This window comes from Ornithorhynchus anatinus, chromosome 1, assembly GCF_004115215.2.
Source record: "Ornithorhynchus anatinus isolate Pmale09 chromosome 1, mOrnAna1.pri.v4, whole genome shotgun sequence".
Lineage (NCBI taxonomy): Eukaryota > Metazoa > Chordata > Mammalia > Monotremata > Ornithorhynchidae > Ornithorhynchus > Ornithorhynchus anatinus.
The window spans coordinates 107,526,722-107,551,292 of record NC_041728.1 but is presented as its reverse complement, the minus strand read 5'-3'; the positions used below and the strand labels follow the sequence as shown (position 1 = coordinate 107,551,292).

The 24,571-nt window shown below is 46.7% G+C and overlaps 1 protein-coding gene across 1 annotated transcript in view; it reads right to left on the bottom strand.

The window, feature by feature from the left end:
* Positions 1–1,294: 1,294 nt before the first annotated feature.
* FBXO36 (F-box protein 36) overlaps positions 1,295–24,571 on the bottom strand; it is a 96,794-nt gene continuing 73,517 nt past the window's right edge. Inside the window, exons 3-4 of the mRNA XM_029062000.2 lie at positions 11,078–11,250; positions 1,295–1,668 (exon numbers count right to left, since the gene is read on the bottom strand). Coding sequence (XP_028917833.1) covers positions 1,498–1,668; positions 11,078–11,250 — 344 coding nt within the window. The 3' untranslated portion in view covers positions 1,295–1,497. The remainder of the gene's footprint in view (positions 1,669–11,077; positions 11,251–24,571) is intronic.

Sequence of the window (24,571 nt, the reverse complement as noted above, 5' to 3'; positions counted from 1 at the left end):
TTGTTAAATTGTACTCTCCCAAGCACTTAATATGGTGCTGTGCACACAGTAAGCGCTCAATAAATATGGCTGACTGACTGACATGTCTGTCAGAATCAACTTTTTCAGCCATCCTCTCATGTTTAAGTATGATCTCATACTTATTCATTCATTCAGTAGTATTTATTGAGCGCTTACTATGTGCAGAGCACTGTACTAAGGGCTTGGAATGTACAGTTCAGCAACAGATAGAGCCAATCCCTGCCCAATGATGGGCTCAGTAGCCTCATTGTTGGAAACAGGGGAATTCGTTATATCTCTATATAGCTGAGAGTCCTGGGGGCTGCCCTAGGTTATGGGGTGACAGTGTTGGGATGGTGGTGATATATGGGGGTAAAAGCAGCATGGTCTAGTTGATAGAGCATGGGCCTGGGGAGTCAGAAGGTCATGGGTTCTAATCCTAGCTCTGTCACTTGTCTGCTGTGTGACCTTGGGCCTGATACATAGTAAGCGCTTAACAAATACCGTAATAATAATAATAATATGATTGACTGACCTGGATCATCAACATCATGATGGTATTTGTTAAGCGCTTACTATGTGACAAGCACTGTTCTAAGCGCTGGGGTAGATACAAGGAAGTCAGGTTGTCCCACATGAGGTTAACAGTCTTAATCCCCATTTTACAGATGAGGTAACTGAGGCACAAAGAAATTAAGTAACTTGTCTGGAGTCACACAGATGATAAGTGGTGGAGATGGGATTAGAACCCATGACCTCTGACTTCCAAGCCTGTGCTCTTTCCACTAAGCCACGCTGCTTCTCTACCTGTATCTATCCCAGCGCTTAGAACAGTGCTTGATACATAGTAAGTGCTTAGCAAATACCATAAAAAAAATTAAATACCATCGATTGAGTGATTGATGAAGTACTTTGCTTCTTTTCTGGAGGTGAGGGCCCAGCTAGGAATTGGACAGGGCCCTTTCTAGCTTAACCTTGGACAGGATGGTTACCCTCTAGCTGGCCCATGCCCTTCCTGGGCAATATGGGGAAGGCAGACCAAATGTATCTACTCAGGCCTAGTTGTTCTTGGATATTTCATCTTTCCTGCTCTTTCAACACCACCCCCCACCCAGACCCTGCCCAACTAGATCCCTAATGGTAGGGGGAGGTGAAGACCTGAGAAATATCTGGAAATCAGAAATCAGCTTCCCTCTTGGGCAGTTGGGTGTTTTTTTTTCCAGCTCAGGGTTGATATTTGTCAACAGAAAATTTCAATGTGTTTCAGCCATTGCTACTAAAGAAGTGGTCACCATTGGTTTGGAAAAAAATCACAGCAATGAAGCTTTTATTGTGAGTCTGAATTCAGATACGAAATACTTCCAAATAACGGCTCGGCCCTTCTGATCATCCTGGATCTCCCAGGGAGGCACTGGAAAGCACTCTCCCTGCTGGTGGAAACAAATTCGGGAAACGGGGGCTGCTGAGTGGGCTCTGTTTCAATTGACTCGTCCCTGTTCAGCTCTCCTGCTTTTGCCTTCTCTTGCGGAGCAGTCGCTGGAGCTGGAGCTTATTGGTGAAGAAAATCTGCTTCCAGCCCACTTCCTCGGCCAGTGCTCTCATTTCAGGGGTGATTGTGTCACATGCCGATTCCACAATCTGCTCCCACAGTTCGTCAGATGAGCATATCTATGTGGTAGAGAAAGCGGATGAGGTTATTGGTAGGGAGCTTGCTCGCAGGGGTTTTTAAAGCTTACTTCCGCACAAACTGTTCCTCAACACCAAGCATCCCAGTGCCTCTTTTGTAAGGCAGCAATAATCATAAACAATAAGAATAATAGTAGCGGCAGTGTTATTTGGTGGAAATAGTAACTGCATTTATTAAAGGCTTACTCCACCCAAAAGGCTATCTTACTGGTACAGGCTCTCATAATATCCCGGCTGGATTATTGTGTCAGCCTTCTCTCTGATCTCCCCTCCTCCTGTCTCTCCCCACTCCAGTCCATTCTTCATTCCGCTGCCCGGCTCATCTTCCTGCAGAAACACTCTGGGCATGTCACTCCCCTTCTTAAAAACCTCCAGTGGTTGCCTATCGACCTCCGCATGAAACAAAAACTTCTCACTCTAGGCTTCGAGGCTCTCCATCACCTTGCCCCTTCCTACCTCTGCTCCCTTCTCTCTTTCTACTGCCCACCCCGCACGCTCCGCTCCTCTGCCGCCCGCCTCCTCACCGTTCCCCGTTCTCGCCTATCCCGCCGTCGACCCCCGGGGCCACATCCTCCCGCTGTCCTGGAATGCCTTCCCTCCTCACTTCTGCCAAACTAACTCTCTTCCACTCTTCAAAGCCCTACTGAGAGCTCACCTCCTCCAAGAGGCCTTCCCAGACTGAGCTTCCCCTTTTCCCTCTGCTACCTCTGCTGCCTCTCTGTCTCCCCTTCACCTCCCTTCAGCTAAGCCCCCTTTTCCCCCCTTTCCCTCTGCTCTTCCCCCCTCCCTTCCCCTCCCCTCAGCACTGTGCTCGTCTGCTCACTTATATATATTTTTATTACCCTATTTATTTTGTTAATGAGATGTACATCACCTTGATTCTATTTATTGCTATTGTTTTTGTCTGTCTCCCCTGATTAGACTGTAAGTCCGTCAATGGGCAGGGATTGCCTCTATCTGTTGCCGAATTTTACATTCCAAGCGCTTAGTACAGTGCTCTGCACATAGTAAGTGCTCAATAAATACTATTGAATGAATGAATGTGTGCTGAGCATTGTGCTAAGCGTTAGGAAAGAATGCACAGGTGGGATCCATGGTTCCTGTCCCTCAGGGAGGGCTCACAATTGTAAAAAGTGCTTACTCTGTGACAAGCACCGTTCTAAGTGCTGGAGTAGATACAAGACAATAGGTCTCTGCCTGTCCCCTGTGGGATTTATAGTCTAAGGGGAAGGGAGAATGAGTATTTTATCCCCATTTTACAAGCGAAGAAACTGAGGCAAAGAGAAGTTACTGCTCATAAGGCCAGAAACAAGCCCATAGTTCATCCAAACAGGATGGTCTGGACACAGTGCCTCAATTGGCATCAGGATGCTCAGACACCCACCCTTGTGGCTGGGGAATGGATTATCTAAAATCCCTAATTTTTCTCCTCTCCATTGCCAACTTTCTCTTTAGTAAACCATTACAATAATAATTATGATATTTGTTAAGCGCTTTCTATGTGCCAAGCACTGTTCTAAGTGCTGGAGAAAATACAAGGTCATCAGACTGCCCCATGTGGGGCTCACAGTCTCAATCCCCATTTTACAGATGAGGTAACTGAGGCCCAGAGAAGTTAAGTGACTCGCCCAAGGTCATACAGCAGACAAGTGGCGAAACCGGGATTAGAACCCACGATCTCTGACTCCCAAGCCTGTGCTCTTGCCACTAGGCCATACTGCTCTTCTTAATGGACCACTTGTCCTTGTATGTATTTAACCAAATCTGCCCAGCGCCTACTGATAATATCTGAATGATCATGGTAACAAATGCCATTCATTCTATCCACTGGATGAAGAATGTTTCCTTTTGTCTGTTTCGAACTTTCACTCCTCCAACTTCAGCGGGTTGTTCCCTGATGTTGTGGGATTTGGTGGGTCATAATTGTGTGTTCATCCTGCCCCACACCCTGCTTGATTTGGTAAACTTCATTCTTGTCTGCTCTCATTTTGCATCTTTCCAGATCAAGGATTTTTTTAATTATTTCAATCCATCCTTTTATAGAAGCTTTTTCATCCCCTTGATCATCATCATCATCACCATCATATATGATATTTATTGAGCTCTAATCATGTTGGTTGTCCTCCGTTCCTTTTCCAGTTCTACTGTGGAGAGACCAGATTGAGGTCCCACACAATCAAACAACTGATCAGTGGTATTTAGTCAGTGCTTACTGTGTGCAGAGCACTGTACTAAGTGCTTGGGAAAGCACAATTGAGTTGGCAGACACAATCCCTGCTCACAAGGAACTTTCGGTGTTTAGGAGGAGACAGACATTTAAATAAATAGCACATGGGGGAAGTGGTGCAGAGTATAAACTTGCAGTTCTATCTTGTATTCCTTTCCACTTGTCGCCCTATTTCTGGTCTCTGCCTTTTTTTTTTCTATCCCTTTCCTGACAAGGAGTTTTAGTCTTTAGGGGGACACAGACATTGAAGTATATTACACATAGGGGAAGTGGTGCAGAGTATAAACTTGCAGTTCTACCTTATATTCCTTTTCACTTGTCGCCCTATTTCCAGTCTGCCTTTTTTTTTCTATCTCTTGCCTGACAAGGAGGTTTTAGTCTTTAGGGGGACACAGACACTGAAATAAATTACACATAGGGGAAGTGGTGCAGAGTATAAACTTGCAGCTCTACCTTATATTCCTTTCCACTTGTCACCCTAATTCTGGTCTTTGCCTTTTTTTCTCTCCCTTTCCTGACAACGTCTGGTATTGATTTTTGCCAGCTGCTGAACATTGGACCAATGACCTAAAAAGAATGTTCAACAACTCTGAGATCTCTCTCCTCAGTTCACCAACATGTGGCAGTTGTTTTCATTGCTTTCCCCAGGGCTCCGGCTCTCCCCATGTCCCTCACCTCAGAGAAGCCAACATCTGCTATAACAAGCACACATGGAGTCTCCAAGACAAATATCTATTTAAACCCAAGGGAAAAGAAATAAACGAGAGACAGAGCAACATTACCAGTTGAGCCACTGCCATGACAGAATACTCTTTTACCTCTACTATTAATACTAGTAATAATCGCTGTGGTATTTGCTAAGTGCTTACTATGGACCAAACACTGTACTAAGCATTACGGTAGATAGAAGGTAATCTGGTGGGACACAATCCCTTTTTTAATGGTATTTTTGTTAGGTTTTTTGCTAAGCGCTTACTATGTGCCAGGCACTGTACTAAGTGTTGGGGGAGATGCAAGCTTATCATGTTGGACACGATCCCTGTCCTATATACGGCTCACAATTTTAATCTCTGTCCCACGTTGTGCTCACAGTCCAAGTAGGAGGGAGAGTAGGGATTGAATCTCCATTTACAGATGAGGAAACTGAGGGCATAGAGAAGTTAAGTGATTTTCCCAGGCCCGTGCTCTCTCCACGAGGCTGCGGTGCTTTCTTCCAAATACTTAGCATGGAAACAAACAGATAAATTGATTTGATTCTGCTCTCAAACACCTCACGGTTCTGCAAAAACACCCAGCAGTTCGGATTCAACTCTTCAACCCTCTGCCATCAAGAAGACGAAGTGAGAGCCATGCCGCCTCATTCTAGTCTAAGGGGTTCTGTGATTGTTAGGGATTCCCCAAACGTTTCAAAATTTAACAAGGGCGCTGAACTGGCGGAAGGTGGTCTGAGAGGAGACGGTAGGCTTGACTGTACGTGATGTTCTAAAGAGAGAGAATGGCAGGATCTGTTCTGATAGGAAGCAACCTGCCTTCAAGTCTTATTGGGTGAATTTTGGTGAACAAAGTTGACAACCTTTGAGAGGCAGCATAGCATGGATATAGCATGGACCCGTGAGTCAGAGGACTTGGATTCTAATCCCAGATCCTCCATTATCTGCTGTGTGATCTTGGCAAGTGACTTGACCTCTGTGTGCCTCAGTTACCTCATCTGCAAAATGGGGATTAAGACATGAACCTCATGTGGGACATGGACTGTGTCCAACCTGATGAGACTGTATCTACCCCAGTGCTTAGTACAGTGTCTGGCACATAATTTTACAGTGTTTGGCACATAATAATATTGGTATATGTTAAGCGCTTACTATGTGCAGAGCACTGTTCTAAGCGCTGGGGGAGATACAGGGTCATCAGCTTGTCCCACATGAGGCTCACAGTTAATCCCCATTTTACAGATGAGGTAACTGAGGCACAGAGAAGTTAAGTGACTTGCCCACAGTCACACAGCTGACAAGTGGCAGAGCGGGGAGTCGAACCCATGACCTCTGACTCCAAAGCCCAAGCTCTTTCCACTGAGCCACGCTGCTTCCCATTGGGCACATAATAAGCCCAATGCAATTTGGGGGGGTTGAGGCCATTTAATTTTGAAATCTGGTGATTGAAAATCTCTAGTAATCAATCAATCCATCAGTAAAAATTGAGTGTTTACTGTGTGCTGAGCACTGTACTAATACAAGAAAAGGATTATGAGCATCATAGGCATAGCTGTCCCCGAGAGGAATGGGAGGTGTTGGTTAGCCAAATCTGCCCTCTAGACTGTAAGCTCTGACGACTCTGTTATATTGGTACATTATACTCTCCCAAGCACTTAGTACAGTGCTCTGCACACAATAAACTCTTAATAAATATGAATAACTGATGATTACCCCTTATTAGGGCTGCCCAAGGAGAAGGAAGCTGACATCACTGTAAACCCCGGCCATGTTTATATTTAGGCCTTAGAGTAGGAGTAATGGTTGATCAGATTAGGAGATAACTGTAGCAGAAGCTGTTCAGTGCAAGAACAACCCCAGGCAGGGAGAAAAAGCTCACTGATGGGAGCTGAAAGCTGTTTGCTAATCAGCACAGGCAAAACCTCCAAAAGAGTTGCAAGACTCATTCATTCATTCATTCATTCAATAGTATTTATTGAGCGCTTACTATGTGCAGAACACTGTACTAAGCGCTTGGAATGGACAAATCGGTAACAGATAGAGACAGTCCCTGCCCTTTGACGGGCTTACAGTCTAATCGGGGGAGAATGACAGACAAAAACAATAGCAATAAATAGAATCAAGGGGATGAACATCTCATTAAAGCAATAGCAATAAATAGAATCAAGGAGATGTACATCTCATTAACAAAATAATAGAATCAAGGTGATGTACATCTCATTAACAAAATAAATAGAGTAATGAAAATATAAACAGGTGAGCGGTCGAGGACAGTGCTGAGGGGAGGGGAAGGGAGACGGGGAGGAGCAGAGGGAAAGGGGGGAAAAGAGGGCTTAGCTGAGGGGAGGTGAAGAGGGGTGTAGAGGGAGAGCAGAGGGAGCAGAGGGAAAAGGGGGAGCTCAGTCTGGGAAGGCCTCTTGGAGGAGGTGAGCTCTCAGTAGGGTTTTGAAGGGGAAGAGAATTAGTTTGGCGAATAATAATAATAATAATGTTGGTATTTGTTAAGCACTTACTATGTGCCGAGCACTGTTCCAAGCGCTGGGGTAGACACAGGGGAATCAGGTTGTCCCACGTGGGGCTCACAGTCTTAATCCCCATTTTACAGATGAGGTAACTGAGGTACCGAGAAGTGAAGTGACTTGCCCAAAGTCACACAGCTGACAAGTGGCAGAGCCGGGATTCGAACCCATGACCTCTGACTCCAAAGCCCATGCTCTTTCCACTGAGCCACACTGCTTCTCATGCGAAAGTGAGGAGAGACTCAAATGTTGCAAACTCCTCCACAAGGGACCAATCCAGAAAGCGTGCCATATTTAAGAACTTCAAAATACTTGGTTTCTAGCGTATTTGCGTTGGTAAGGTGTTGGATAATGATGTTTTCCCTTCATTAACCAAATGATCTTGTGGATCATTTAAACAATTTTCTTTGACCGTAACTCCCATTCCTTCATGTGGGGCTAGTGAGGCGATTTGGACCAATGACAGAATTTGAGGGCTTGAGGTTAATAAGCAGGACATTGTTCAAGGAGTGTGAGCCCCTTGAGGGTAGGGTCTGTGTCTGATTCCCACTTGTATACTCCTTCCCCTGCACTTAGTACAGTGCTTTGCACATAGTAAGCATTTAATAAAAACTATCACTACTGCTATAGCAAAATCAGGATTCATGATCCACTCCCTATCTCACTAGGTCCAGCCTCCTTTAATGCTCTCTCCCTCCAATGACCTGGCTCTCACTTCATTCAATCTTATTTGTTGAGAGCTTACTATGTGCACAGCTCTGTACTAAATGCTTGGGAGAGTCCAATATGACAGTGTTGGTAGACACAGTCCTTGCCCACTTGGAGTTTACAGTCTAGACGGGGGGACAGACATTAATAAAAATGAACAAATCACAGATACATACATAAGTGCTGTGGGGCTGAGGGTAGGGTGAATAGACGGTGCGCTGGGTGACCTTGGGCCATTCACTTAACTTCTCTGTGCCTCACTTACCTCATCTGTAAAATGGGGATTGAGACTGGGAGCCCCACATGGGGCAGGGACTGTGACCAACCCCATTTGCTTGTATCCACCCCAGTGCTTAGTCCAGTGCCTGGGACATAGTAAGAGCTTAATAAATACCACAAATATCATTATTATTATTATTCTCCGTGCCTCAGTTACCTCATCTGTAAAATGGAGATTAAGACTGTAAATCCCATGTAGGACATGGACTGTGTCCATCCTGATTAGCTTGTATTTATCCCAATGCTTTGTACAATGCCCGGCTCATTGTAAGTGCTTAACAAATACCACAAAAAAAAAATGCAACAGGAAAGTCTTGATCACGTCACTTCCTGTGGAATTTGAGGTGCCATTTCATCTGCTGGCCAGGGCCTGAGGCCCAAGGCAGGCTGCAGACAGTGCACAAGAGGGTCTGTGCACACTGGTTGTTCTGCACACTTGACAGTGACTTCCACCAAAGCCATCTCTCCTCTGTGCCACTGCATTTGTCCTCAAAGGATGGAGCAGCCAAATGGCAGCTCTGGCACCGATCAATCAATCAATCAATCAATCAATCTGTATTTATGGAGTGCTTACTGTGTGCAGGGCACTGTACTAAGCGCTTGAGAGAGTAAAAGATGACAATATAACGGACACGTTCTCCGCCCACAACGACAAGACGATCCATCCCGAACAACAAACAGCTGATCGCTGGTATTTATGGAGCATGTCTGATTCAGAGAGTGTCCCTCAGTACCTTTTACCTTTTCCTGTGGATGCTCTGGAGTGGACTCCGGTACTGAACTATCCATGGAAGATTATCTTGGGAATCCTTATTATCCATTTGTACTAAATGACTGCACCATCACTGAGAAGCAGCCTGATCTAGTGGAAACAGCACAACTCTGGGAGTCAGAGCAACTGGGTTCTAAACCCAGCTCTGCTACGTGTCTGGTGTGTGACCTTGAGCAAGTCATTTAATTTCTCTGGGTCTCAGTTTTCTCACCTGTAGAATGGGGTTTCAATACCTGTTCTCCATCCTACTTAACTGTAAACCCCATGTGGGACAGGGACTATGCCTGCCTTATTTTCCTGTATCCACCCTAGTGCTTAGTGCAGTACTCAAGCACATAGTAAGCGCTTTCAAAATACCATTATATTATTATTATTATTACCATTCCAGCTGAGCTCTTTGCTGCAGTGCCCGTGATTGCACAGTGTTGCCGGAAGTTGGTGTCCAGGATGAAATAGTGTCATCTGATGCCAGTTTTTTACTTCAGACTGGATAGAGTACAGGCCTGGGAGTTAGAAGGACCTAGATTCTAATCCCAGATCTGCCACTTGTCTGCTATATGAACTTGGGCAAGTCAGTTCACTTCTCTGGGCTTCAGTTCCCTCATCTGTAAAATGGGGATTGAGAATGGGAGCCCTGTGTGGGACAGAGACTGTTTGCTTGTATCTACCCCAGTGCTTATTACAGTGCCTAGCACACAATAAGAGCTTAACAAGTGCCAACTTATTATTAGTGTTTTATATGTCATCTGAATGGTGTCCATACCTCCCAGCTGATAACAATGCTGTGATAACAGTGTGGTGGATGGCCATCTTTACCTTTAGGCTGACTCCCCTATTCTTCCTTTTCTTTTCAGAATCGGTATTCCAGCTTTCCAAACACTGCTCTGGCCATGCTGTTGTATCTTGACATGTTATCATCAGTAACAGCATTTTTCAAAAGCACTCAGCCCAAATAGCAGCATTTTTCAAGGACTTTAAACCGCTCTTCACTAATGGTTATTCCACTGGAGCAGGCACTGTGCTATTGGCCTTTGCTTGAAACGTGACTTTGGTTGTTTTCAGACTGACTACTGGTTAGTTCAGCGCTGTATGCACAGGAGGAGCCTGGGAGAGTGCTTTGCACAGAGCAGGTGCTCAGAACAGTGCTTTGCACCCAGAGGCACTCAATATAATTCTCTGCACACTTTGCACACCTCCTGAGGGGAGGAGCCCTAACTTCTTTCACTCTGTAGCCCAGGTCATTTTTCTATAAAAATGTTCAGGCCATGTTTCCCCACTCCTCAAGAACCCCCAGTGGTTGCCGATCTATCTCCATATCAAACAGAAACTCCTCACCATTGGTTTTAAAGCAGTCAATCACCTCGCCCTCTCCTTACCTCCTTACTCACCTCACTAGTCTCCTACAACAACCCAGTCGGCACACTTCACTCCTCTAATGTCAACCTTCTCATTGTACTTCAATCTTGTCTATCTCGCTGCTGACCTCTCGCCCACATCCTGCCTCTGGTCTGAACGCCTTCCCTCCTCATATCCAACAGACAATTACTCTCCCTGCCTTCAAAACCTTATTGAAGGCCCATCTCCTCCAGGAGGTCCTCCCTGATTAAGCCCTTTTTTCCTTTTCTTCAACTCCCTTCTGTGTCAATCTGACTTGCTCCCTTTGTTCACTCCCCTCCTAGCACCACAGCACTTATATACGTAACTGTAATTTATTTATTTATATTAAAGTCTGTCTCCCCTTCTAGATTGTAAGCTCGTTGTGGACAGGAAAAGCATCTGCTATATTGTGCTCTTGCAAGTGCTTAGCACAGCACTCTGCACACAGTAAGCGCTCAGTAAATATGATTGACAGCGTGACTTAGTGGAAAGACCACAAGATTAGAACCCAGGTCCTTCTGATTCCCAGGACCATGACCTATCTACTAGGCCATGCCGCTTGAAACATAGTAAGCACTTAACAAATCCCACAACCATTATTATTATTCTCCAAATTACCAGGTGCTTCCCTGCGGCTTGTGGAGATGCTGAGGAAGTGAGATCAACCTGGGGCCTATTAAACCAAGCACTTTTGGTCCTCAGAGCAGCCCTGGGGCAGGGACAGGACTCAGCCAAGCAGGTCTGACCTCTCCCAACACCCTGGAATCACGATTAGCCACGGACAAAATAAGGGTTGTACCTTTTTAAACCTGTGGGACGTTTGAGAAAGTCTGGCAAGGTCTTCGAGGTCCAGGTACGAAACAATGCACAGGAGCAGAGGGTCCGGGAGTCGTTCAAGGAAGTCAAATTTTCCCCGGCACAAATTAAAGGCGTAGTCCAGCACGTTGGCCCCAAATATCAGAGCAATCTGGACTGGGATTAGAGAGAAGTCAAAAGCATGATCATCACTGTTGTCTCTTCTCTCCAGCTAGTCCCGGCCCCTCCCACAGAGGATGAAAAATGTGGGGAGCCAGTTAAGAAAGGAACTTTTGCCCAGTGCCAAGGCTGGTGATAGAGAAGCATTATATCACAGTCCGCTCTAGGCCTTGTGACACCCGGGGGAGGGCTCACTCCAGCCAGGACAATCTCTTGAACTCTGCTCTGCTTCTGGGGAACAACACAGGAACCAGGTTAAGAACAAGCAGACGTACTGAACCTTCTCCTCCGCCATGACTAAAACACTTTGTGGGTAATCCTCTGACCAAGCAGCAAGTCTCCTCTAGTCTTCTGGAACACGTGTGTCTTTCCCCTATCGTGTTGGCCCGCTGCCTCTCCTCGGGTCCCAGCTGCTCCTACTTTCTGGTTTCTTTTCCTTCCTCTTCCTTCCTGCTCCTGCTCCTGGGATCTCTCTTCTTGGAAGGAACCCTGTTACATCTGCTTCTGCTGTTTGATTATTTTCTGCTCTCTGTCTCTCCCTGCCCCCTCCTCTTCCATGATTTCCAGCTCCCCGTCTGATCCAGTGGAAACATTTCAGCTTAACTCCTCCAGCCTCTCCATCAGGAAGGTCAAACCCAAAACAAACACTGCCTGGGAAACGTTCCAAAGATTTGCTCTGTTGGGGCAGGCATAAATGGGGACAACACAAGACAAGTTACTGATAAGGGCTAAAGGGAACTGCCAAAGGCACACAGAGTAATAATGAGTAAAATCCTTGACAAACAGCAGGGTCTTGTTTAGGCAGTGTGGCCTAACGGAAACCGCACTGGGGTGGGAATCAGGAGAGCTGAGTTCTCAACCTGCCTCTGGAATCACTCTGCCCACCTTCAAATCTTATTAAAAACACAACTCCAAGAGGTCTTCCCCGACTAAGCCCTCATTTCCTCTTTCCCACTCCCTTCTGTGTCACTTGGATTTGCACCCTTTATTCACCCCTCCCTCAGGCCTAGAGCACTTAATGTACATATCCCTAATTTATTTATTTATATTAATGTCTGCTTCCCCATCTAGACTGTAAGCTCTTTGTGGGAAGGGAATATGTCCTCTAACTCTGTTATATTGTAGTCTCCCAAGTGCTTATTACAGTGTTCTGTCCATAATAAGCATGAAATAAATATGATTGATTGATTTATCAATGCTTTTCTATCACTGGCCTGTTGTGTAACCATGGGCGGGTCACCTAACCTCTGTAGGCTTCCGTTTCCTTATTTATAAAATGGGGATAAAATACCTGCTTTCCCTACCACTTAGTCTGAGTTTCACATAATAATAATAAATATAATAATAATGTTGGTATTTGTGAAGTGCTTACTATGTGCCGAGCACTGTTCTAAGTGCTGGGGTAGATACAGGGTAATCAGGTTGTCCCTCTTAGAGAAGTAATGTGGCTCAATAGAAAGAGCCCAGGCTTGGGAGTCAGAGGTCGTGGGTTATCATCCCGGCTCCGCCACTTGTCAGCTGTGTAACCTTGGGCAAGTCACTTAACTTCTCACTTCCCTCATCTGTAAAATGGGGATGAAGACTGTGAGACCCACGAGGGGCAACTTCATTCCCTTGTATCTACCCCAGCACTTAGAACAGTGCTCGGCACATAGTAAGTGCTTAACAAACACCAACATTATTATTATTATTATTATTATTATTATTGTTATCATGAATCCCCATTTTACAGATGAGGTAACTGAGGCACGGAGAAGTTAAGTGACTTGTCCAAAGTCACAGAACTGACAGGTGACAGAGCCGGGATTAGAACCCATGACCTCTGACTCCTAAACCCGTGCTCTTTCCACTGAGCCATGCTGCTTCTCACTCTAGGCTGCAAGGCTGTCCATCCCCTTGCCACTTCCTACCTCTCCTCCCTTCTCTCTTTCCACTGCCCACCCCGTACGCTCCGCTCCTCTGCCGCCCACCTCCTCACTGTCCCCCGTTCTCGCCTATCCGGCCATCGACCCCTGGTCCACGTCCTCCCGCTGTCCTGGAATGCCCTCCCTCCTCACCTCTGCCAAACTAACTCTCTTCCCCTCTTCAAAGCCCTACTTAGAGCTCACCTCTTCCAAGAGGCCTTCCCAGACTGAGCTCCCCCTTTACCCTCTGCTCTCTCTGCTCCCCCTCTACCCCCACTTCACCTCTCCTCAGCTAACCCCCCCCCCGCTCCTCCCTCCTCCCTTCCCCTCCCCTCAGCACAGTACTCGACCGCTCGATTGTATATATTTTTTATTACCCTATTTATTTTGTTAATGAGATGTACATCACCTAGCTTCTATTTATTGCTATTGTTTTAATGAGATGTACATCCCCTTGATTCTATTTATTGCTGTTGTTTTTGTCTGCCTGTCTCCCCTGATTAGACTAAGCCCATCAATGGGCAGGGACTGTCTCTATCTGTTGCCGAATTTTACATTCCAAGCGCTTAGTACAGTGATCTGCACATAGTAAGCGCTCAATAAATACTATTGAATGAATGAATGCTTCTGTAAGGGACAGAGACTGTGCCTGATTGGATTATCTTGTATTTTAGTTGTATCTGCTCTGGTACTTGACACCCAGTAACTGTTTCACAGACACCATAACTATCAGCTAACTAGCTGCTTTTGTCTCTCATTCTCTCTTTGCCCCTGCCCTTCTCTGCTTCTCTATCACCACTGGGGGAGACTCAATCAACCCACCAATCAATAGTATTAATTGAGTTCTTTCTGTGTGCAGAGCACTGTAGTAAGCGTTCGGGAGAGTTCAATATAAGAGTTGGGAGACAGGTTCCCTGTCCACAAAGTATTCATTCATTCAATCGTATTTAATAATAATAATAATGTTGGTATTTGTTAAGCGCTTACTATGTGCCAAGCACTGATCTAAGCGCTGGGGTATTCATTCATTCAATAGTATTTATTGAGCGCTTACTATGTGCAGAGCACTGTACTAAGCGCTTGGAATGAACAAGTAGGCAACAGATAGAGTCAGTCCCTGCCGTTTGACGGGCTTACGGTCTAATCGTGGGAGACGGACAGACGAGAACAATGGCAATAAACAGAGTCGAGGGGAAGAACATCTCGTAAAAACCGATGGCAACTAAATAGAATCAAGGCGATGTACAATTCATTAACAAAATAAATAGGGTAACGGAAATATATACAGTTGAGCGGACGAGTACAGTGCTGAGGGGATGGGAAGGGAGAGGGGGAGGAGCAGAGGGAAAGGGGGGAAAAGAGGGTTTAGCTGCGGAGAGGTGAAGGGGGGCGGTAGAGGGAGTAGAGGGAGAAGGGGAGCTCAGTCTGGGAAGGCCTCTTGGAGGAGGTGAGTTTTAAGTAGGGTTTTGAAGAGGGGAAGAGAATCAGTTTGGCGGGGGTGAGGAGAGAGGGCGTTCCGGGACCGCGGGAGGACGTGGCCCGGGGGTCGACGGCGGGATAGGCGAGACCGAGGGACGGCGAGGAGGTGGAAGGCAGAGGAGCGGAGCGTGGGGGGTGGGCGGTAGAAAGAGAGAAGGGAGGAGAGGGTAGACACAGGGGAATCAGGATGTCCCACGTGGGGCTCACACTCTTAATCCCCATTTTACAGATGAGGTAACTGAGGCACAGAGAAGTTAAGTGACTTGCCCACAGTCACACAGCTGACAAGTGGCAGAGCTGGGATTCGAACTCATGACCTCTGACACCAAAGCCCGGGCTCTTTCCACTGAGCCACGCTATTTATTGAGTGTGTACTGTGTGCAGAGCACTGCACTAGTGGGCCTGGAAATAGGGATGAATAAAGAGACCAGTAAGTACAGTGCCTGGCATATGGCAGTCACTTAGAGAAGCAGTGTGCTCAGTGGCAAGAGCCCAGTCTTGGGAGTCAGTGTCATGGGTTCAAATCCCGGCTCTGCCACTTGCCAGCTGTGTGACCGTGGGCAAGTCACTTAACTTCTCTGTGCCTCAGTTACCTCATCTGGAAAAAGGGGGATTAACTGTGAGCCTCACGTGGGACAAGCTGATTTCCCTGGATCTACCCCAGCACTTAGAACAGTGTCCTGCACATAGTAAGCGCTTAACAAATACCAACATTATTATTATTATAATTATTATTATTAACAAATTCATTAAAAAGAAAAAAAGGCTTACACTCTAGACTGAAGATAAGTGACAGATAGAAACTTGCTGCGGGCAGGGAATGTATCTATCAGCTCTGTTATATTGTATTTTCCCAAACAGTTAGTGCAGTGGTCTGCATGCATTAAGTGCTAAGTAAATACAATTGATTGATTGATTGATTGATTGATATAAAGAGAAGCAGCGTGGCACAGTGGAAAGAGCCCGGACTTGGGAGTCAGAATTCATGGGTTCGAATCCCGGCTCCGCTACTTGCCGGCTGTGTGACTTTGGGCAAGTCACTTAACTTCTCTGTGCCTCAATTACCTCATCTGTAAAATGGGGATTAAAACTGTGAGCCCATGTGGGACAACCTGATCACCTTGTATCCCCCAGCGCTTAGAGCAGTGCTTTGCACATAGTAAGCGCTTAACAAATACCAACATTTATAAATGAAGGGTGCCCTGGAGAGCAAGTATCCCATGGTTCCCCTACTGGCCAAGCCGGTGTCAGAGACAGAATCCTGGGCTGTGTTGCTTGGGGCCTTCTGGCCTTGGGGGTGGGGGAAAAGTTGAATTGAGAGAATGGCAATCATTTCTGCATTCTGAAACCTCATGCTTTAGGGTACTTCACAAGGGTAATAACGACGTATCATCAACTGCCTATTACAAGTAATGAATTGATAGCTCTTGCCCATTCACTCTGAGCAGCCCCTTTAATGACTCACTAATAGAGCGATACACTGCACTTGGATTTTTGACCTTTGGGCATTTGAAATTCGCTTCACCCCCAAGCCCACAGCACTTATGTAAATATGTCAAAATTATATACTAGAAATATTTATTTATATTAATATGTCTCCCCTTATGGACTGCATGATCATTATGGGCAGGGAACATATCTGCTAATTCTGTTGTACTCTCCCAACCGCTTAGTACAGTGATCTTTAAACAGGAAGCATTCAATAAATAATAATAATAATTGTGGTATTTGTTAAGCACTTACTATATGCCAGGTACTGTTATAAACACTGGGGTAGATGCAAGCTAACTGGGGTGGACACAGACCCTATCCCTTGTAGGGCTCACAGTCTTAATTGGGAAGCAGCGTGGCTCAGTGGAAAGAGCACAGGCTTTGGAGTCAGAGGTCATGAGTTCGAATCCCAGCTCTGCCACGTGTCAGCTGTGTGACTGTGGGCAAGTCACTTAACTTCTCTGTGCCTCAGTTACCTCATCTGTAAAATGGGGATTAAGACTGTGAGCCCCATGTGGGACATCCTGATTCCCCCGTGTCTACCCTAGCGCTTAGAACAGTGCTCGGCACATAGTAAGCGCTTAACAAATACCAACATTATTATTATTAATTCTACTTTACAGATGATGGAACTGAGGCACAGAGAAGTGAAGTGACTTGCCCAAAGTCACACAACAGACAAGTGGCGGAGCCAGGATTATAACCCAGGTCCTCTGACTCCCAGGTCCGTGTTCTATCCATTAGGCCACGCTGTACTGATTTGATGATGATGACGATGGCATTTGTTAAGCACTTATCTATGTGCCAGGCACTGTTCTAAGCACTGCGGTAGATATGAGGTAATCAGGTTGGACACAGCCCATTTCTCACCTGGGGCTCACAGTCTTGATCCCCCAGCGTGGCGCAGTGGAAAGAGCACGGGCTTTGGAGTCAGGGCTCATGAGTTCGAATCCCAGCTCTGCCACTTGTCAGCTGTGTGACTGTGGGCAAGTCACTTAACTTCTCTGTGCCTCAGTTCCCTCATCTGTAAAATGGGGATTAAGACTGTGAGCCCCACGTGGGACAACCTGATTCCCCTGTGTTTACCCCAGTGCTTAGAACAGTGCTCTGCACATAGTAAGCGCTTAACAAATACCAACATTATTTTACAGATGAGATAACTGAGGCACAGAGAAGTTAAGTGAATTGCCCAAGGTCACACAGCTGACAAGTGGCAGAGGAAGGATTTGAACCCACGTCCTCTGACTCCCAAGCCCGTTCTCTTGCCACTAGGCCATGCTTATTGATTGATTTAGGACAGAACTCGTGGATTTCCCAGAGCCGCTGAGTTGCCATCTACTAGAGGAACCTACGTTGACCACTGGGTCTATGGATCAACTGCTGCAGTTCTGGATTTTCTTTCATGCCCCATCCCCTCCATGTGTCCTTAATCCTCCCCTTCTGGACCCCCCTTCACTCAGTACCCTCCTCATCCCCCTCTTCACAGGCCGGCCCTCCTTAGTGAACTCCCATCCAACCCCTCCCCGCTCCTTGCGCCACCCCCACCTCTCTCCCTGGCCCCATCCCAGTCATCCTGTTCCAGCACCCCTCCTCATCCCCCTTTCCCAACACTGACCCCCACCATCTCACTCCTATTCAAACCCTCTCTACTTCTCTCCCCTTCCCCACCCCATGCACCCTCCCCTCAGCCTCCCACAAGTGTGGCCTGTGGAACCCCCCTGCATCCTAGGGAAGATTCCCTTCAACCTTAACTTGTTCCTGGCCCAGTTCCTGGCTCCTCCTCATCACTGAAACATGGCTCTCCCCACATGACACCGTCTCCCCTGCCGCTCTCACTAGAGGGGGATCTTATCTTCTCCCACTCCCCGAGACTCACTGGGAAAGAGGGAGGAATTGGCTTCCTTCTCGTGCCCCAGTGCCGCTTTCACACCATCCCACCTCCCCGATTCATAATATCATAATATCCAGCTCTCATAATATCCCAGCTGGATTACTGTGTCAGCCTTCTCTCTGATCTTCCTTCCTCCTGTCTCTCCCCACTCCAGTCTATCCTTCATTCCGCTGCCCGGATCATCTTCTTACAGAAACGCTCTGGGCCTGTCACTCCCCTCCTTAAAACTCTCCAGTGGTTGCCCATCAACCTCCGCACGAAACAAAAACTCTCTGGGTTTCAAGGCTCTCCATCCCCTTGCCCCCTCCTACCTCACCTCCCTCTCTCTTTCTACTGCCCACCCAACATGCTCCGCTCCTCTGCCACTCACCTCCTCACCATCCCCCATTCATGCCTATCCCGGTGTCGACCTCTGGCTCACATTCTACCACTGTCCTGGAATGCCCTCCCTCCTCACCTCCCCCAAACTAACCTTCTTCCCCTCTTCAAAGCTCTACTGAGAGCTCACCTCCTCCAAGAGGCCTTCCCAGACTTCCCTTCTGCTCCCTCCCTGCTCCCTCCTTCTTTCCCCCTTCACCTCCCCTCAGCTAAGCCCCCTTTCCCTATGTTCCTCCCCCTCTCCCTTCCCCTCCCCTCAGCACTGTGCTCATTTTTATTACCCTATTTATGTTGTTAATGAGGTGTACATCCCCTTGATTCTATTTATCGTGATTATGTTTTCTTGTTTGTGTCCATCTGTCTCCCCTGATTAGACTGTGAGCCCGTCATTGGGCAGGGATTGCCTCTATCTGTTGCTGAATTGCACATTCCAACCACTTAGTACAGTGCTCTGCACGTAGTTCATTCAATAGCATTTATTGAGCGCTTACTATGTGCAGAGCACTGCACTAAGCGCTTGGAATGTACAATTCGGCAACAGATAGAGACAATCCCTGTCCACTGACAGGCTTACAGTCTAATCGGGGGAGACAGACAAAAACAATAGAAATAAATAGAATTAAGGGGATGTACAGCTCATTAACAAAATTAATAGGGTAATAAATACATATACAAATGAGCGGATGAGCATAGTGCTGAGGGGAGGAGAAGGGAGAGGAGGAGGAGCAGAGGGAAAGGGGGGAAAGGGGGCTTAGCTGAGGGGAGGTGAAGGGGGGGTAGAGGGGCAGCAGAGGGAGCAGAGGGAAAAGAGGAAGCTCAGTCCGGGAAGGCCTCTTGGAGGAGGTGTGCTGTCAGTAGGGCTTTGAAGAGGGGAAGAGAATTAGTTTGGCGGAGGTGAGGAGGGAGGGCGTTCCAGGACTGTGGGAGGAGGCCCAGGGGTGGATGGCCAGATAGGGGTGAAAGGGAGATGGTGAGGAGGTGGGCGGCAGAGGAGCGGAGCCTACGGGGTGAGCAATAGAAAGAGAGAAGGGAGGAGAGGTAGGAGGTGGCAAGGGAATGGAGAGCCTCGAAGCCTAGGGTGAAAAGTTTTTGTTTCGTGCGGAGGTCGATGGGCAACCACTGGAGGTTTTTAAGAAGGGGAGTGACATGCCCAGAGCGTTTCTGCAGGAAGATGAGCCGGGCAGCGGAATGAAGAATAGACTGGAGCGGAGAGAGACAGGAGGAAGGTAGATCAGAGAGAAGGCTGACACAATAATCCAGCTGGGATATTATGAGAGCCTGTACCAGTAAGGTAGCCATTTGGGTGGAGAGGAAAGGACAGATCTTGGTGATATTATAAAGGTGACACCGGCAGGTTTTGGTGACGGATTGGATGTGTGGGGTGAACGGGAGAGCCGAGTCAAAGATGACACCGAGGTTGCAGGCCTGAGAGACGGGAAGGATGGTCGTACCATCCATGATGATAGGGAAGTCAGGAAGAGGACAGGGCTTGGGTGGGAAGATGAGGAGCTCAGTTTTGGACATGTTGAGTTTTAAGTGGCGGGCAAACATCCAGGTAGAGACATCCTGGAGGCAGGAGGAGATACAAGCCTGAAGGGAGGGAGAGAGGACAGGGGCAGAGATGTAGATTTGTACATAGTAAGCGTTCAATAAATACTATTGAAAGAATGAATGAATGATTCCCCTCTTTCCCTTTCTTTGAAGCCCACATCATCCACCTCTACCACCCACTACAATTACAAGTCATGGTCATCTTCCACCCTTCAGACCTCCCCCTTCCAACTTTCTGAACCTTTTGATCTCTCTCTCTCACATCAGTTCTCTCATTCTCCATGTCTACATTGCTCTTAGTACTGTACCTGGCACATAGTAAGCACTTAACCAATACCGTTATTATTATTATCATTATTACACTGACTCCTGGGATCCATATGAAACATCTCTGTGGTTGTCCCCGATGATCCTCTCACTATCCACCTCCTCTCACTCCTCTACCCCAATGGCCTCTGACTCCACCCTACCCCACACACTCATTGACCCTGGGTGTACACTTGATTTTATAATCTCTAGTAACTATACAATCTGTACCCTCACCAATTCTGAAAGTCCTCAGTCAGACCAGAACCCCCTCACCTCCTTTCTTTCCCTTACACCCACCTACCGCAAATCTGTCCTTTTCCCTCCACAGACAGCTCTGTTCTTTTGATCCCCTCCAATTTCTTCATGGTATTTGTTAAGCTCCCTAGTATGTGTCAAGTATTGTCCCAAATGCTGGGGTAGATACAGGTTTATCAGATTGGACACAGTATTCTATAGTCATCCTACCCCATTTTGTCTCCATAACCAAACTACCTTCTCCTGATGCACAGATCGAAGCACTCAACACCACCGTCTCCACTGAACTCAACTCCCTTGCTCCCCTGTCCTTTGGCCAATCTCGGACCACTAACCCGCAACCCTGGATCACCTCCACAGTACGCTTCCTCCACTCCTGTGCCCTAGCAGTGGAGCACTGTTGGCAGAAATAAAGACATCTCTCTGACCTTGTCCAACTTAAATTCATTCATATGTGCTTCAGTTGGGCCCTCTCTATTCCCTGACAACAATATTTCTCCTTCTTAATTCATAACATACCCTCTGCCTTCGCCACTAATTCCAGACATTTAACTCCCTCCTCAAACTTCCTGTCCTCTGGCCCCCACCATCTCGTTCCCCTAGTGACTTGGCTATATAGTACACTGCCTGGCACATAGTTAAGTGCTTAACATAGTTAAGTGTTATTATTATACTTCATCAACAAAATTGAAACCATCACACATGATCTCCCTAAAATCTTCCTTACTCCTCTCCAATCTCCTGCTCCACCTTCACCCTCTTCCACTCTCCCTATATTTCAACTCAAGCTATCTCTCGCTTCCTCTCTAAATCTAGCCCCTCCACCTGTACTTCTGACTGTATCCCTGCATACCTTTTTAAAATACTCACCCCCTTCCTTCTTTTCTGCTTCACTACCATCTTCAACTCTTCACTTTCCAGAGGATTCTTCCCCACTGCTTTCAAGCATGCTTACAGATCCCCATCCTTAAAAAAATCCCTCCCTTGACCCCACAGTTCCCTTCAGTTATCACTCCATCTCCCTCATCATTTATTTCCAAATTTCTTGAGAGAACTGTTTTATATGTGTTGTCTCCACTTCCTCTCCTCCAATTCTCTCCTAGATCCCCTCCAATCCAGCTTCTGTCCTCTTCACTCCACAGAAATAGCCCTCCCTAAGGTAACCAATGACCTTCTTCACACCGATCTAATAATAATAATTATAATAATAATGTTGGTATTTGTTAAGTACTTACTATGTGCCAAGCACTGTTCTAAGCGCTGGGTTAGATACAAGTTAATCAGGTAGCCTGGGGTAGATACAAGGTAATCAGGTTGTCGCATGTAGGGCTTACAGTCTTCATCCCCATTTTACAGACGAGGTAACTGAGGCACAGAGAAGTTAAGTGACTTGCCCAAGGCCACACAGATGACAAGCGGCCGAGCCAGGATTAGAACCTCTGACTCCCAAGCCTGGGCTCTTTCCAATTAGACTGTAAGCCCGTCAATGGGCAGGGACTGTATCTGTGGCCGATTTGTACATTCCAAGCGCTTAGTACAGTGCTGTGCACATAGTGCTCAATAAATACTATTGAATGAATGACTGAGCCACGCTGCTTCTCTCTGATGCCCTCTACTCTATCCTAATCTTTCTAGACCTCTCAACTGTCTTCAATGCTGCAGGCCATCCCCTTCTCCTTGAAACTTTATCCAATCTTTACTTCACTGACACTGTCCTCTTTTGGTTCTCCTCCTACCTCTCTGACCACTCTCTTTCAGTTTCTTTTGCTGGCTCCTTCTCTTTCTCCCTCTCTGTGACAGCAGTGGTCCCTCAAGGCTCAGTTCTAGATCCCATTTTATTCTCCATCTACACTCCCAAGGCTTTAACTACCATCTCTATGCGGATGATACCCAGACCTACATCTCCAACCCCGACTCCTCCCTTTGCCTGCAGTCTTGCTCTTCCTCCTGCCTTCAGGACATTTCTACCTGCATGTCCCACCGACACCTCAAACTAACCATGTCCAAAACTGAACTCCTTTTCTTCTCACCCAACCCTGTCCTCCCCCTGTCTTTCACGTGGCTGTAGACAATACCAGTCTTCTCCCTATCTCACAAACCCATAACGTTGACATTGTCCTTGACTCCTCTCTCTCATTCCACCCAGATATTCAACCTGTCCCCAAATCCTGTCAGTTCTACCCTCACAACATTGCTAAAATCTGCCTTTTCCTCTCTATCCAAACTGCTATCACACTGATAATAATAATAATTATAATAATGATGGCATTTGTTATCCAAGCACTTACCATAGTCCTCCTTGACTACTGCATCTGCCTCCTCACCAACCTCCCTTTCTGCTGTATCTCCCTACTTCTCTCTGCTACACAGATCAATTTTCAACAAAAATGTCCAGTCCATGTCTCCCCACTCCTCAAGAACATCCAATGGCTGCCCACCTAACTACCCGAGAAGCAGCATGGCTCAGTGGAAAGAGCACGGGCTTTGGAGTCAGAGGTCATGGGTTTGAATCCCGGCTCGGCCATTTGTCAGCTGTGTGACTTTGGGCAAGTCACTTAACTTCTCGGTGCCTCAGTTACCTCATCTGTAAAATGGGGATTAAGACTGTGAGCCCCATGTGGGACAACCTGATTCTCCTGTGTCTACCCCAGCGCTTAGAACAGTGCTCGGCACATAGTAAGCGCTTAACAAATACCAACATTATTATTATTATTATTACCCCTCAAACACAAACTCCTTACCACCAGCTTTAAAGCATTCTGGCAGCTTGTCCCTTCCCTCCTCACCATACTCATCTCTTATTACAGCCCAGACTGTACACACACTTCATTCCTCTAGCACCAGCTACGCACTGTACCTTGATCTCGTCTATCCTGCTGCTGACCCGTTTCCCACATCTTACCTCTGGCCTGGAACTCCCTTCTCCTCCATAATAATAATAATAATAATGTTGGTATTTGTTAAGCGCTTACTATGTACAAAGCACTGTTCTAAGCGCTGGGATAGATACAGGGTAATCAGGTTGTCCCACGTGAGGCTCAGAGTCTTCATCCCCATTTTATAGATGAGGGAACTGAGGCACAGAGAAGTTAAGTGACTTGCCCACAGTCACACCGCTGGCAAGTGGCAGAACCGGGATACAAATCCATGGCCTCTGACTCCCAAGCCCGTGCTCTTTCCATTGAGCCACGCTGCTTATATGCGAGACCACCTCTCTCCCCACCTTCAGTCATACTTAGTTCACATCTCCTCCAAGAGGCCTTCCCTGATTAAGCCCTCTTTTCTCCAGCTTGCTCTCCCTTCTGTGTCATCTCTGCACTTGGATCCGTGACCTTTAGGTACTTGAGATTCACCTCAGGCCCAACCCCACATCACTTATGTACGTACACATAACTTTAAATTATGTATTATAAATTACTTGTTTATTCATTCTTTCAATCATATTTATTGAGCACTTACTTTGTGCAAAGTACTGTACTAAGCGTTTGGAAGAGTACAATACAACAGTAAGCACATTCCCTGCCCACAATGAACTTACAGTCTAGAGTCTATGTTAATGTCCCTTTCTTCTAGATTGTAAGCTCGCTGTGGGTAGGCAATGTGTCTTTTATATTATTATACTGTACTCTCCCAAGCACTTAGTACAGTGCTCTGCACACAGTAGGTGCTCAATAAATACAATTGGCTGACTAGACTGTTAGCACATTATGTGCAGGGAATGTTTCTGTTAATTCTGTTGTACTGTAATAATAATAATAATGTTGGTATTTGTTAAGTGCTTACTACGTGCAGAACACTGTTCTAAGCACTGGGGTAGACACTGGGTAATCAGGTTGTTCGCTTGAGACTCACAGTCTTAATTCCCATTTTACAGATGAGGGAACTGAGGCACAGAGAAGTGAAGTGACTTGCCCACAGTCACACAGCTGACAAGTGGGAGAGCTGGGATTCAAACCCGTGACCTCTGACTCCCAAGCCCATGCTCGTTCCGCTGAGGCACGTTGCTTCTCTTCCAAATGCTTAGTACAGTGCTCTCCACAAGGAAAATGCTCAATAAATA